This window comes from Diceros bicornis, chromosome 18 (genome assembly GCF_020826845.1).
Source record: "Diceros bicornis minor isolate mBicDic1 chromosome 18, mDicBic1.mat.cur, whole genome shotgun sequence".
Lineage (NCBI taxonomy): Eukaryota > Metazoa > Chordata > Mammalia > Perissodactyla > Rhinocerotidae > Diceros > Diceros bicornis.
Window position 1 is genome coordinate 61,259,716 of NC_080757.1, and position 13,828 is coordinate 61,273,543.

A 13,828-nucleotide genomic window follows, 5' to 3' on the forward strand; every position below is an offset into this window, starting at 1 on the left:
GCTAATCCTCACTCACTTTCCTGTACCCCTGACTCCTCAATCCTCACAGGATGGAGTCTGGCTGCCATTTACACATGAGAGGTAACTGAGAGGCCAATTTATGAATCATCTGCTGCTCTGCTCCTTCTCCCTGAGGGACCTCCTACTCTCGGGAGCAAGGAATTTCCCTCCCCGCTCCTTCTCTCTCCTGGGAACAGACACAGCCAGGAGCTGCTGACCCATTTGTTCTGGAGCTTGAGCTCAGCTTGCACAGGGGCCATGGGATAGGTGTCAGCCTGGCACAGGAAAGGACTGGCAGAGGTGGGCAGGGTAAGAGCCTCAGCCAGGCAGGCAAGAGCCTAAGGCAAGTTTCCAATTAGGAAACTGAGGCAGGAGCTGGATCAAGCAGAGGGAGCTGGCTCTTCCACCAGGTTTACCCAGCCCATTGGGCCAAGCACAGTAAGATTCACTCCAGCCTCTACCCCACTTAGGGGGTCCAGGCCATGGGAGGTGTCAGAGCTGGTAGTGATGGGCCAGGAAGGCACTGCCAAGCTGACCCTAGCCCAGTGAGGCTCCTGCAGTGGCTTTTCTGGAGCCACATTTTTCTGCGGCTTTCTGAGAAGGCACATTGTAATGCTTCTCAGCTGGCATTGGGGGGCCCCGGCCCCCAGAGCCCATCTCCCTCTTGGCCTGCTCTGGATCCATGTAAAACACCTTCCTGCTCTGCTCAGGTCTGTGCTCACACTTTCAGTGGCTTCTGTGGTGTCTCTCCCTGCAGAACGCTCTGGGCCTCGTAGGCCGCCTCAACCCTTTCGGCAGCCTTTGGCCTGCCTGAGTCACAGCCCTCCCTCAGGCCCCATCTGACTCTGTTGCTGCCCCAGCTCTGGCCTGTGGCTTAATCGGAACCACAGCGAGAATGCTCATGGGTCCTGCCTGCTGAAATCCGGCGTCTTCTTCACGGGCCGGCACCAAGCCCCGCTGCAAAGCCTGTCTGGACTCCTGTTCTTCTTCCAAGGCTGTGACATGCCTCTCCCCCACTTTAGAGTCACCTGGTCGCCTCTCTCTGACCCTCAGACCTGGTGCGTGTGGCAGGAGCAGCACACCCCCCCATCTTCTTTTTTTTTGGGGGGAGTGACCAGGACTCTCCAGGCTACCCTGACAGGGACGAGGAACGCAGTCTTGCCCTTCATTTATCTCTTGTGCATTTTCTTCCGTTTTTCCTGTCTCCTTTTTCCCCTTAGATTTGGAGGCTGTACCTTTGTCCCCAAAGTGCCCCTTCCACCCACCCCACGTGCCCCAGGCCTTGGTTCTAAGTGGGCCCAGAGGAAGGAGAACTGGAGATGAGACCCTGCAATGTGGTTCCTCGAAAACTTCTGCCCAGCTCTCCTGATCCCCTCCTCTGCTCCTTGGGGGGAACCACTGCTTCGCCTGGGGCTCCCCCCACACAGCCCACAGACACCCAGCCCAGCTCCCCTAACATACTTGAGCGTGTGTGTGTGTGTGTGTGTGTGTGTGTGTGTGTCCCAACCTCTGGAAACAAGGAGCCTCATCTTACTGTCTGCATGCTTGGTAACTGTTTGTTGATTGAACCAATGTGAGCACTCCTGGCCCCAGAAAGGGTTCTGACCCTCAGTAGCTCCTCTGATCTTATGGGCCTCCAGTGATGGTTAATTCTATATGTCAACTTGACTGGGCCATAGGGTGCCCAGATGTTTGGTCAAATATTCTGGCTACTTCTGTGAGAGTGTTTTTGCACAAGATTATTTTAATCAATAAAGCAGACTGCTCCCCATAATGTGGGTGGGCCTCATCCAGTCAGTTGAAGGCCCCAATAGAACAAAGACAGCCCCTCCCAGAGTAAGAGAGAATTGTCTAGCAGACTGCCTTCCGGCATCACCTATAACTGCCTCTCCCTGCCTGATGGCCTCTGAACTGGAACATCAGCTCTCTGTAGGTCCAGCCTGTACATGGACTTGCTAACCTCAACTGCATGAGCCAATTCTTTATTCTTTATAATAAATCTCTTTTTCTCTATATTTATCTTATTTTATATATATAAACCATTTCTTATTGGCTCTGTTTCTCTGGAGAACTCTAATACACCCCCAAGGGGGCTCCTTCCTCATGTGACCCTGGCCCCGCCTGGGTGAGATGAGGAGACATTTCCCCCACCAAGCCAGGAGGCTTGGAGGATGCAGAGGCTGGTGCCCCTCCCACAGCAGGGCACGCCAAGCCCAGCTTATGGTACCAGCTTCCATCCTGCCTCTAGTGACTGAGGCCAAAGGGCTGCACCCTTCCCCGGAAGCTCCTTCCCCCTCTGCTCACTGGGATGCTCAGCCCCCCCCCCACCCCCGGCAGCCTGGCTGTTACACTGGACAACAGTTCTCTGGCCAGGGGATGGCCTCCCTCCACATGTGGTGACAACATTAGAAGTCAGGGCACTGGGGCTGGAAACCAGTTTATTTAACGTAAAAGGTCAGGGAGAAAAGTGACAGCATCTGTGGGTTGGGTTAGGAATGGGAGACAGTGGACTGAGTGTGCCAGTCACCTCAGAAGTTCAACCATCTGAGGAGCCCTTGTCTTGAATGTCAAATGGTGGGGGGGAGGGGCTGGCCCCGTGGCCAAGTGTTGTTACAGTTCCATGCTCTCTACTTTGGTGGCCTGAGTTCGCGGGTTCAGATCCCAGGTGCAGACCTACTCCATTCATCAGCCATGCTGTGGAGGCATCCCACATGCAAAATAGAGGAAGACTGGCACAGGTGTTGGCTCAGGGCCAATCTTCCTCACCCCCCCCCCCCCAAAAAAAGGTCAAATGGGGACAAGGCCTGGTTGGCAGCTAGCCCCGAAGAACCGTGTTCCCTCCCGCTAGACACTAGGGACCCTCTGGTCCTTCCCACACTGAGGAAGGAGGTGTCTCCCATGAGTGGGTTGGGCTCCCTCCTTTGCTGGGCCTTCACGGAGGGAACCTTGACCTTTGTAGTCATGAAGGGGCCAAGCCCCGAGTGAAGACCCCCAGGTCTTCTGAGCTTTGGAGGAAGGCGGTCCTGACTTGGTTTGGGGGCAGAGGACGGGGCAGTTTGGGGTCAGAGAATCCATCCCTCTCCGGGGCCAGGAAGCACTTGAGGACCATGGAGATTCCCACTGGGAAGTGATGTGGCCCCCTCTGACCCCAGCTGACCTGAGTTGACGAGAGCCGTGGGCGGTGGGCCACTGTGGGACACCCTGTGTGGTCTGGGGATAGAGATGCCCAGTGTAGGAGCTCTGAGCCCAGGAGAGAGGAGAAGGTGGAGAGCAGCCTGGTGAGAGGGCCCCTGTGTGGAGAAGCAGGAGCTGGTGTACCAAATTAATGTGCAGATATAACCTGCTGAACGTGGAGGCACATGCCACCCACGTGGGATAGGCATGTAGCTCCTTTGGCATCTGAGCTCCCACTTTGGGGAAGTGAAAATTGAGGCTGTTTTGATTGAAGGTGCAGTTTCAGTACACTCACACAAAGGAAAGAAAGTCACAAGATTTGTTCCTTATAGATCCCAGAAACAGAGCGTTGCGGGGGTGCCCAATGAGCCAGGGGAAGGGCAGTCTTCAGTCCCAGATCACAAGCGAGCAGGAGAGAGAGGAGGATAGGAAGCATCTGTTACTTACAAGGTGGTTGAGGTGGAAATCATTAACTTATCGTGGGCTCAGGTCTAAGTGGTCATTTTAAAGGGTGCCCCAGGAAAAGCAAAGAGGGCACTTGTGGCGGGCATCCTAAGCTCGGGGCCTTCTCTAAATGTCCAGACTCTAGGTGAGCAAGGTTGTCACACTGTCAAATGCCTTGGCAGCAACTCAGAATGGCTGTTTTTCTCATCACAGTCGGATACTTCAGTCCTTCTTGCCCGCCGGGGCCAGGCTTCGGGGGAGCAGCTTGGAGTGGCCAGAAGGGGCCTCCGGTGGGGAGTCTAGCTTCACCTTGTCCAGGACAGTCTTCTTGATGGCAGCTGGTGAGACCTTCTCCTGGTCAGCCATGGACTGCAGCTCCCTGGGGAGGCAGTGAGGAGAGTTGGGTCCAGGGCTCTGCCTCATTCCGGAGCCCAAGTGTCCACGAGGGAAGAGGGAGTCAGGCCCACAGCTTCTAGTGCCTGCCAGCCCCCAGCGCTGCTATGCTGTCACTCCCACCTCAGGGCCTTTGCACCTGCAATTCCCTCTGCCAGCTACCCCTCCTCTAGACTGCTGTCCAGCTCCCTCTCACTTCATTCAAATCAGCTCAGGGGTCACCAAATCTACTAGCAGCCCCCCAGACCCTGAGTCCTCATCGCCCCAAGCACAGGACATGTCCCTCGTCTGTCTCCCCTGCAGGCTGTTGCCGGGAGGGCAGCACTGTGTCCTAGCCTCGCTGTCATGGAGTGGCACTTGGGGAAGGCTGTGGCTTTGTACTAGAGAGCAGGGTGGTGAGAAAGACGCCTGTCCATCCTGCAGACTGGAACTTGGGACAGTGACTCCAAGCCAAGACACCAAACGGCGTGTCTGTCCCTGCTCTTTGGTTTTCTCTCAGCTCTCATGGAGCTTTCCTCACGCAGTGCGCTGCGACACATCTTATTTGTCTCACTTGCTTAACAGGAGGAAGGTGTTATCATCAGGCCCACAGGTTCCCAGGGGCCTGCCTCCTTGGCTTGGAAGAGCACTCGGCTCTGGGGCCACAGGTGATGAAACGAGCTGGGGAGCACTGAGCAGGCCCACCGCGCAGCCCCTCCTCACAGCATGATGGAGGACGGTGAGGGGTGCTGCCAATGGGAACCCCAGGGAACCGCGGGTCTCCTGCACCCTGCCCACTGCCAGGCCAGAGCTCGATAAACATCTGCTGAGTAAATGACTGAGCAGACATGTACGAGGCCAAGGGCTCTGGTGTGCTGGGGCAGGCAGCCAGGGAGAGGGCAGCGGCGGGGGCCCACCGAGTGCGGATGCAGGAGGCCTCCACGGCCTTGATGAGCAGCGAGCGGAAGCCCCCACTCTCCAGCACATGCAAGGCATGGATGGTGGCCCCCCCAGGAGAGCAGACGTTGTCCTTAAGCTGGCCCGGGTGCTGTTCTGAGTCCAGTAGCATCTTGGCAGCCCCCTGCAGCCAGAGAGAGGGCTTGATGGCTGTGGGGGCACCCACCTGCCTCCACAGGGCACTGCTCCCAGCCCCAGCCACCATGGCACCCACCGACTCTCCGCCCATCCACCCCAGTGCACCAGCCTTGGACCTGACAAGGAGTGCCCCACCAGAGGGTAAAGAAAAACACTGACCAGCAGAGCCTGGGCGCCAAGGTGGACTGCTAGGCGCCTTGGAAGCCCCATCTTCACGCCCCCATCAGCCAGGGCATCCAGGGCTGTGAATGCCTGTAGAGAAAAGGCACCTAAGCCACCGTCTCAGGCATTTTCTCCTTCTTATCTGGGCAACAGTTGATCCAGCACTTCTACCTGCAGCAATCCAAGGCAGAGAGGAGGGTGGAGGACAGGCAGATGTGCCCTGAGGTCCTCAGAACTGCTGCCACCCACCCACCCCCAGTACTCACATAGGCTGGGCCGCTGCCGCTGAGCCCAGTGACGGCATCAATCAGGTCCTCCTCCACCTCTGTGCAGAAGCCCACGCTGCCCATGAGCTGCTCCAGAAGCCTGCCGTCCTCTACCTGGGCATGGGTGCCTGTGGCATATACAGTGGCCCCCTCCCGAACCACGACCGGCGTGTTGGTCATGCAGCGGATGACTTTGGGGGCTGGCTGGAATGCCATCAGCTTCTAGAGGAGAAACCAGCTGTGTACCCATCCCAGCCCCTTGCCCAGCAGGGTGTGCTGGGTGTGGGTGTGAATGTGCTCATCCAACTGAGCATTTCCTGAGTTCTCACTGTGGGCTTGGCCAACACACTCATTTCACAGATGGAGAAGTGAGGTGCCAAGGAAGCCCAGAGCTCCTGACCACTTGGCAGTGCACATTTCCACCTCTTCTCCAAACCCCCTGGGCCCGGCCCCACGTGCCCACCTTCTCGATGGAGCTGATGGTGACGCCAGCTGCACAGGACACCACGATGTGCCGGTCCTCGATGTCGGCACCAATCTCATCCAGGATGAAGGGGATGATGTGCGGCTTCACGGCCAGGAAGAGCACGTCACTGTGCTGCACCGTCTCCTTGTTGTGGGGCGTCAGGTTCACCCCCATCTTCTGTGGGGAGCACAGAGGCAGGCTCAGCCTGCCCCCAGGGTTCCCCCGACCCCCACAAACTGAGACCTCCACACGTAGAATAGCACAGAAGCCGCTGGGATTTGGGTGTGAGTGGTCTTGTGGGTAGTGGTCTCAAGCTGGGAGCCTGCCCCCACCCTTGGGTCTGGAGCCCTAACTGCTGTGGCCAAGTGAAGCCGTATTCAGCCTCTGAGTGTGTCTTGCCTGGCCCCCACACTGTGGGCCCATCTGCCTGGCCCTCACAGCTCCCTATGGTGGCTCCACTTGGGCAACCCCATTCCAGCCCAGGACCCCCTCCCCACCATCAGCAGGGTCTTCAAGATACTCCAACCCAGGGCCCCTCCTCTCACTGAGGTGGGGGACTGTGACACAGGGCCCGCCTCTGGGACCTCTACTCCTGGTCCTCCAGGGTCAAGGCTGTCACACACTCACCCCCAGACACACTGACCCACCCCTGCAAGGACAGCCATCCCATCACCCTTCACCCTCGACCCTGCACCTACCCTGAGGGCAGAAACCGTGGCCAAGTCCATGTCTGGGGAGCTGGCCATTATCTTGTGAGCAGCCAGGATGCCTGTGGGGAACAGAGTTCTTCCCTCAAGGCCAGTCTTGGTCTCCTTCTCCCACACTCCCAGGAAGCAGAGCAGAAATCCCACTCTCCAGGGTAAGACTTCAACCTTTGCAGACCCCACATATCCCAAGGCTCCCATTTCCCACAGGACTCAAACAAGGCATGTTATCCAGACCCCCACCTTGAACCCCCAGCCTGTGGAAGGGTAAGGGGCCCACCCTCTCCCACTCGGCTCTCTTCTGGCTGCAGGGCCTACCTGCTGCTGTGAAGCCCTTGGCCAGGGCAAAGGCCAGCTGGCCAGCCCCGATGAAGCCGACGCTCATGGTGTCCAGAGGCCCGCGCCCACAGCCCTCACAGCTGGCACCGGCTCTGCAGGGCAGCTGCAGGACGAGATGGGCCAGGATCTAGCGCAAGAAGTTAGGAGGGCAGTGCAAGGCCTGACCACTCCGCCGCTGGCGGGGCGGACCTCCATCCCAGCCGGTCTCATTTTCCCCTTGGCTGCTCGAGCCTCCCTGCCCACAGCGGCGTCTCGACCTGCTCCCGAGGGTCCCGGACAGACGGGGCAGGGAGCTGCGCGCCGGCCTCCAGAAGGGGTCGAGGAGCTTCCGGGGGACGACCAACCACCGCCCAGAGACCCCCCCAGGCCCGAGCCTCCCCCACGCCCGGAGCCCAGGGGGTGTGGACGCGCATCTCCCCCTGCCCGGCGGCACCACCCACCTGCCCGAGCCCGGCCCCGCCGCCCCATCGCCCAGTTACCCCGCGCAGGTTGCGCTCGGTCCGCAGCTCCGCGCCCGCCACGCGGCACCCGCGCCCCGCCGGCCCCGCCCTCGCCGCCCCAGCCAATTCGCGGCGCCGCCGCCCGGGCGCCGGCCAATCGGGGGGGACGCGGGCGGCGCCGACGGCCAGTTGCATCATCCGCTCGCTCCCGCCCCCGCATTCCCCGACCTGGTCTTCTGCGCGCCCCTGGCACCCGCGCCCCCGGGGCTAGACGTGGGGACCGAGGGCGCCGAGGAAGGGAGCGCCAGAGCGGGGTCCCCAAATAGCGGCCCTGGGCGGGAGCTCCCGCACGGGGCCCTGTCGTGGGCCACACGGACAGGAACATATCAAGCTGGCGTCCCGATCCCTGGCCGGCGCTCGCTGTGAATCCAGACCTGTTACCAATCGTGCTGGGAGGAGCCCAGCTATAGAGCATTTTTTCTTGTTAGCTTGCGTTTTTTTTTTTTTTGGACAGGGAGTCGAAAACAATTTGCCAAATGGAAACGTTTAAAATGTATCACTATTTTAGGAGAAACGCAGTGTCCCTGCTTTCTCCCATGTATACATGTTATTAAACTTGGTATTATTTTCTCCTGCTAAAAAATAAATAAAATAAAAATAAAATAAAATGTATCACTATTTTGATACTGTATTTTGTCACTTGAAAATTTTTTTATTGTACCAGAAGACTGGGAAACTGGAGAGATAGCCCAGTCCTTCTCAGAATCTCAAAATTGGGAGGCACCTGGGAAGTCCAGGTCGGTCCCCTCTGAGGTCTTGACCCTCTCTTCCCATCTGGGGTTTTCTCTTCTGCAAGTCTCTTCTAGGGCTCACTCGCCTTTGAAGGTGCAGGACACTCGGAGTTAGAGGCCTGTTCCCATGTAAAGCTCCCCAAACAGGTGCTTGGGGAGGGCGGTGGTCAACTAGTAAATAGAAGATGATCCCATAGTGCCCCCCAGCTCCCACGGAGCACCCTGGTGTCTCCTGACATCTGTTCTGCAGGGTCCGTGGAGGTTTTTGGGAGAACAAAGCTCGGGTCATTGCTCCCTGAGGACGCACTCAGGGCTTGGCTGAGTCGAGTCTGCATTTGCGTTTTGGCATAGTCTGGGGTCCCAGTCAGCAGCAGGGTTAAGGGCAGAGTAAGAAGTGATCATCGTCCACAACCCATCCCCTCCCCAGGGGAAGGGGTTGTTACTGCCCAAGGTGGGGCCTTCTGGGGCCTTCTGCTCGCTACCAAAAGTGCCAATAATCAAGAGGCAAGGTGGTAGAAGAAAATGGACTTTTTATCATAGCTTGCTGGCAAGAGGGAAGATGGCCAACTCTCGTCCAAAAGAACCATCTTAAAGGGGCACAAAATCTTACAGCAGTTATATAGGCCATCGGGTTATTGGGGAGGGGGTTAGGAATGTTGACCTTCTGGTGTTACAGACTGGGAGTGCCACAACAGATCTTTCAGTTTTCACTGATGATGGCTATCAGCACAGATTCTCTGTTCAGGGGTCATCACGTTCCTAAGGAACTCAAAAAAACAAAGTTATCATCTTATCGCAGCTGGGAGGTGCATGCACAAGCAGGGGTTGTAAAATCTACAGAGCAGTTAGATCTCCTGGGGGGTGCATATCCAGCTGGGTTAGTTTGTAAGAGGTCATTCAAAGTTACAATAGAATTTCTCTTTTATACAATATGGCTTCCCTTATGTCAACCTTGTCTTGAGCTGCTTTATTTTTTCAGTTCTGTGTCTTAAATGATGACAAGCTGATCTAAAACAGAATTTCAGAATTATTCAATGTTTGTGCCACAGAAGCAGGGCTGTGAGTTCTCATTGACACAGTGACCACCACCAACACCACGAGACTACTATATAGTGATCCTGCGCACATGGCGGATTTCTGGGCTTCCGCATATGTCTGTCCTGGTGTTTTGTCCTCACGCTCAGAGGGAAGGGCTGTAGTAAGTTATTATCCAAAGTGGACTGCTCAGGGGAATGGCCCAGACTCAAACCCATAGACAAAACCCAGAGGTTCCACTACCTTTCGCCTGCATGTGCACAATCAGAGAACAGAACCCCCCTCCATTAAAAAGTACTGTTTTTCAAGTGATAACAACAAAATAACCCCCTCTTCCAAAAAGAAAAAGAGTCTTCTGGTCCCGAGAGTGAGTATCAGCAGGAACATCCCCCTGAGCCTCCGGAGGATCTCTGCCATGCCCATCATGAGCTCTGGCTCCCCTCTCTTCCTTTGTCTCCCCTTCAGGACCTTTGAAACAGGGTGGGTGGAGCTCTGAGGGGCAGAAGGCCACTGGATAGTGAGGCAATTGAGGAGTTGGTGTCAGATAGGTCTTTTCAGAAGTTTGGCTAGAAAAGGAAAGAAAACTGGTGTCCAGGCCTCCCTGTGAGCTGGGAAGGGTATGGCCCATATGATCCTTTGTCCCCTGGAAATGTGCCCCTAACCCCCACCCTCCCTCACTCAGTGGAGGCCCTCAGGATGTCTCAGGACACAGCAGCTCCTGTCCCCTTCGAGAATCTGCTGTTGCACCCGCCACACCCGCCCCTCCAGGTAAAGGAGTCCTGCGAGTATGTCCTCCCTGGTGGGCAGGCAGGGCTGCTGGTCCCACACTCTGCACGGCCGCCAGCACAAGGGAGTTCTCAGAGCCCTGCCTAAAAAAGCCCGCCTGCCCACAGCCACGCCAGGGACCCTGGAACCCCAGCAGGGGTGTGGGGGGTGGTGAGTGCTGCGTGCCGCTGGAAGGGAGAAGGACAAGCTTGATGTCACGCCATCTTCCTCTAGGTCTGTCTCCCACTGAGGGAGAGGACACTGCCTGCCCCTTCTTTGAGAGGTTGCCCCTCACCCCCACTGTGCCCAGTCTCCCCCACTGCCACCTCCTCCCTCAGGCAGGCCAGTCTAGGCACTTCTCCCTGGAGCACACTGGCGGATGGCCCAGGAGGTGCCATTGGTTAACGCCCCCTCAGCAGAGACCACTCGCCAGAGCCAGGGTGTAAATCAGCATCAGCGTTTATTTCCTGCTCCAGGCTTTGGGCCGAGGGGCTGCTGTGCTTAGGCGTGGCCAGCGGACTGCTCCAGGCTGGCCCAGCCTGGGCTCTTGAGTGGGAGAAGTTGGCTGGAACGTGGAGGGCAACAGCCCCAGTGGGCCCTGGTGGTCAGAGCCAGGGAAATGGACACTTGAGCTGAGATCGTGGGCCTGCGAGCACCAAAAAGGTGCCTAGTGCCAAGGCACCATATCCCAGTGGCTGCCCCAGGCCAGCCTCCCCTGAGCCCGCAGCAGAAGCTGCTGTGTTGGGGCCAATGGTGGGGGGCCTCCCACCTGGGAGGAACCCAGCTTCTTCTCAGCATGCTAGGCTCTTGGTGGTGCTGCCCGCCTCCGTGGGTCCCTCCAGGCCACCAGCACCATCTCCAGCCAGGGGAGGCTGCCCTGTGTGACCACACCACAGTCCTTGCTCTGCTTCCCACAGCTGTGGCCACTCTGAGGCGGGCGAGGCAGGGTCCCGATTCCCAGATCCTTCTCTTCGAGCTGGCACAGAACCCCCAGCAGGGCCCTGCTTGGATAGCTGTCCTTCCAGGGTTCCGGGAACCTCCCCTTCAAGTCTAGAAGTGAAGCCGGCTCCCCATGCCCCTCTGCTGGCTCAGCTCTGACCCTCTGAATTCCTTTCTGACCCCTTCCCACACCTCTGGGAATTGTCCCTTTTTCAACTGTACTTAGGTTACCCAGCCTGAACATGGTCTCTAGGCACTGATGGACACATGGGGCCACCTCCTAAATCCTAGCCTCAGTGTCCTCATCTGCAAAGTGGGTCACAACAGCGCCTGTTTCAAAGACTTCACTGTGTTACAGTGATCAGCACTGAGCCAGGGAGGGCCAGAAAATGTAGAGAGATAGAGACAGAGACACAGAGAGATAGAGATGGAGAAAGAGAGAGAAGGAGGGAAAGATAGAGATAGAGATAGAAATAGAGAGACACAGAGAAAGACAGACACAGAGATAGAGAGACAGAGAGGGAGAGACAGAGAGAGAGAAAGACAGAGACAGAGAGAGGGGCTAGGGCTTCTCCCCTGTGTCCTGCTCAGGGCCTCCTGCCCCTCTGTCCCTCTCTGCCCCTCCCTCGGCCGAGCTGCTGAGCGCTGCCGGAAGTCCAGGAGCTGCCCTCCCAGCTGCCTCCCTCCTGCTCACTCCCCAGGGGTCTGGGTTCACCTGGGTCACCCTCATTGGTGCTTGGAGCCCCTGGAGAGCAGAGGTGGGAGGGCTGCTGCCTGCCGGGCTATAGGGTGGGCACGAAGCGGATCCTCTGGGAGTAGGCGAGGTCGGCGACGTAGAGAAGCAGGTTGATGTAGGTGAAGGTGGCCACCACCAGCTGGCTGTCCCAGGGGCAGCTGCCCCTAGGGCAGTCGGGGGGCCGCCTGGGCTCACCGTACTTGGGGTCAAAACAGAAGACGGGCCAGATGACGGCGGCGCTGAGGTAGAGAAGCACAGCCAGGAAGGTGTACACAACCACCAGACGGTCGAAGGGGCAGCCCAGGCCCCCAGTGTGGCCCATTACGCTCAGGGCCACCACAGCCATGGTGGCCAGAAAGCACAGGCTGTAGACGGCCACGCACCACTGTGTGGCCACGTAGCGCCCATATTGGCTGTCGTGGACCAGCGCCCCAAAGATGATGCAGGCCACAAAGGCCTGGACAATCTTGAGGAGCCCTGACACTGTGGCCATGTAGCTGGCCACCTGGCCCGGCCGAGCCCGGGTCAGGGCCACCTCTGCAGCATAGGCCAGGAAGAGGAGTCCGGCAAAGACGCTGGCTGCTAGGCGGAAGTCCCTGGCTGTGCAGCCAGAGGGCTCGGGTAGGCACTCCATCCGGGTGAAGTACAGTGGGTAGATGACGGCAGCCGTGGCGGACAGCAGTGTGGCCAGCATGGCAAAGGCCGCCGTAAAGTTGCCCCAGGAGAAGTGCAGGCAGCTGTGGAGCCGGGTGAACTCGCAGGCCACCACCAGGCCTGAGAGGGTGAAGCAGAAGCTCCAGGTGGCCATGCAGAAGGTGCCCTGGACGCCCGCAAAGCCGCCCCGGTGGGCCACCAGGCTGAAAGTGGTACAGCCGAAGGCCAGCTGCAGCACGCGGGCTGTGCCCACCGGGGATGTCACAGCACCCAGGTGCAGGTATCCACCCCCGGGGGGCTCCATGGTGCTGCCCATCAGGCCGGCCACGTCCTTGCTTCACACAGTGCCTGGTGGCCCTGGGGTCCCTGCCTGGCCTAGGCCCCTCGGTCTCCTGCAGCGGCAGTGGCAGGTGCTGGCAGCCTGCAGTGGCAGTGACGCCAGTGACATTGCAGCAGGGCAGCCTCTCCACTGCCTGTGTGGGGAGGGCTGAGCCCCCTCAGCACTATAAATAGGTGGCCATGATCAGAGCCCTGGAATAGCAGCCTGCATGCCTGTCCCCATTCCAGAGGGACATCTGACTCCTGCGTCCCATGCCAAGACCCTTGTAGGACCATTAACCCCTTGGCTGCTGGCACCGCCCCGCCTCTGCAGCACCTGCATCTGTTGGTCAGTGGGTGGTTGGCTCTGCTGCCCGAGGGGGAGGAGGAGGGAGTAGAGCAGAGAACAACAGGGGTTGCCACTGTCCCCCCAGCTCAAGCAGTCTCCAGGGCCAGCCTGCGCTGGGGGAGGGGCACGAAGAGGTGAGGGCTGTGGTTTTCCCTTCTAGAGGGTGGCTTGGTTCAGAGCTCGGATGGTGTCAGGACCCTATTGTCATTGTCCCCGGGGCCGAAACTCAGCTCTGATCCCCAGGGGGTTGGTGGGGAGGGGAGTGTGGAGGCCTCATGCAAAGGCGCCCACTCTCATTCTTCTCCCAGCCCCAGCCTGGCTGTGGTGGGCGGGAGGGGGTGAGTTCTAGTTATTATTTGGGGTATCGTTATGCTCTTTTCTTGTTCCTCCTAGACATGTAAACACCTAGGAAATAAACCTCAACTCTCCCATTTTTAGGCTGAAATATTAATAATATATGAAATGTTTTTGAAAATGAAAAAAATGTTTTTCTGACTGTAAGAGTGAGTACATATTCAGGCCCAGTCAGTACAGGAAAAAATAAAGAAAAGTTGCCTGTGATTCCGTCTCCCGGATCCAAGCACCGTGAACATCTTGTGTGTATACACATCCTCATGTAGATTCTCCCAAACTTTCATTTAGAAAAATTTCAAATTTACAGAAATGTTGCAAAGTAGCACAATGAACGCTCATATGTCTTTCACCTAGATTCAAGAATTATTAGTATTTTGCCCTATCTGTGCTCTACTCCATTAACAATTAATAATAATATTAACTAA

At 57.6% G+C, this 13,828-nt stretch overlaps 2 protein-coding genes across 4 annotated transcripts; both read right to left on the reverse strand.

The window, feature by feature from the left end:
- Positions 1–3,479: 3,479 nt before the first annotated feature.
- On the reverse strand, positions 3,480–7,245 carry PYCR1 (pyrroline-5-carboxylate reductase 1). 3 transcript variants are annotated; one of them, XM_058561901.1, is made up of 7 exons: positions 7,002–7,245; positions 6,678–6,748; positions 5,977–6,156; positions 5,514–5,732; positions 5,245–5,337; positions 4,908–5,071; positions 3,480–3,997 (listed from the first exon to the last, which is right to left on the reverse strand). In XM_058561901.1, exons 1-7 carry the CDS (start codon positions 7,066–7,068, stop codon positions 3,841–3,843), a joined length of 951 nt encoding a protein of 316 aa, XP_058417884.1. In that variant the 5' UTR covers positions 7,069–7,245; the 3' UTR covers positions 3,480–3,840. The 3 variants fall into 3 exon arrangements, with proteins under 3 accessions (XP_058417884.1, XP_058417883.1, XP_058417885.1); XM_058561900.1 differs by having other exon boundaries at positions 5,514–5,735; XM_058561902.1 differs by lacking the exon at positions 5,514–5,732.
- Positions 7,246–11,774: 4,529 nt separating this feature from the next.
- MYADML2 (myeloid associated differentiation marker like 2) lies at positions 11,775–12,698 on the reverse strand. Its single transcript, XM_058561903.1, has one exon. It carries the CDS (start codon positions 12,696–12,698, stop codon positions 11,775–11,777), a length of 924 nt encoding a protein of 307 aa, XP_058417886.1.
- Positions 12,699–13,828: the final 1,130 nt, after the last annotated feature.

What these genes read in the sequence shown, in the direction of transcription:
- PYCR1 (XM_058561900.1), bottom strand. Translation starts at nt 7,068, where the DNA reads ATGAGCGTCGGCTTCATCGGGGCTGGCCAGCTGGCCTTTGCCCTGGCC. An exon ending in GCGGCAGCGGCCCAGCCTAT is followed by an intron (nt 5,338 to 5,513) that starts GTGAGTACTGGG and finishes TTTTCTCTACAG; the next exon opens with GCATTCACAGCCCTGGATGC. An exon ending in GCCTCCTGCATCCGCACTCG is followed by an intron (nt 3,998 to 4,907) that starts GTGGGCCCCCGC and finishes CTGCCTCCCCAG; the next exon opens with GGAGCTGCAGTCCATGGCTG.
- MYADML2 (XM_058561903.1), bottom strand. Translation starts at nt 12,698, where the DNA reads ATGGGCAGCACCATGGAGCCCCCCGGGGGTGGATACCTGCACCTGGGT.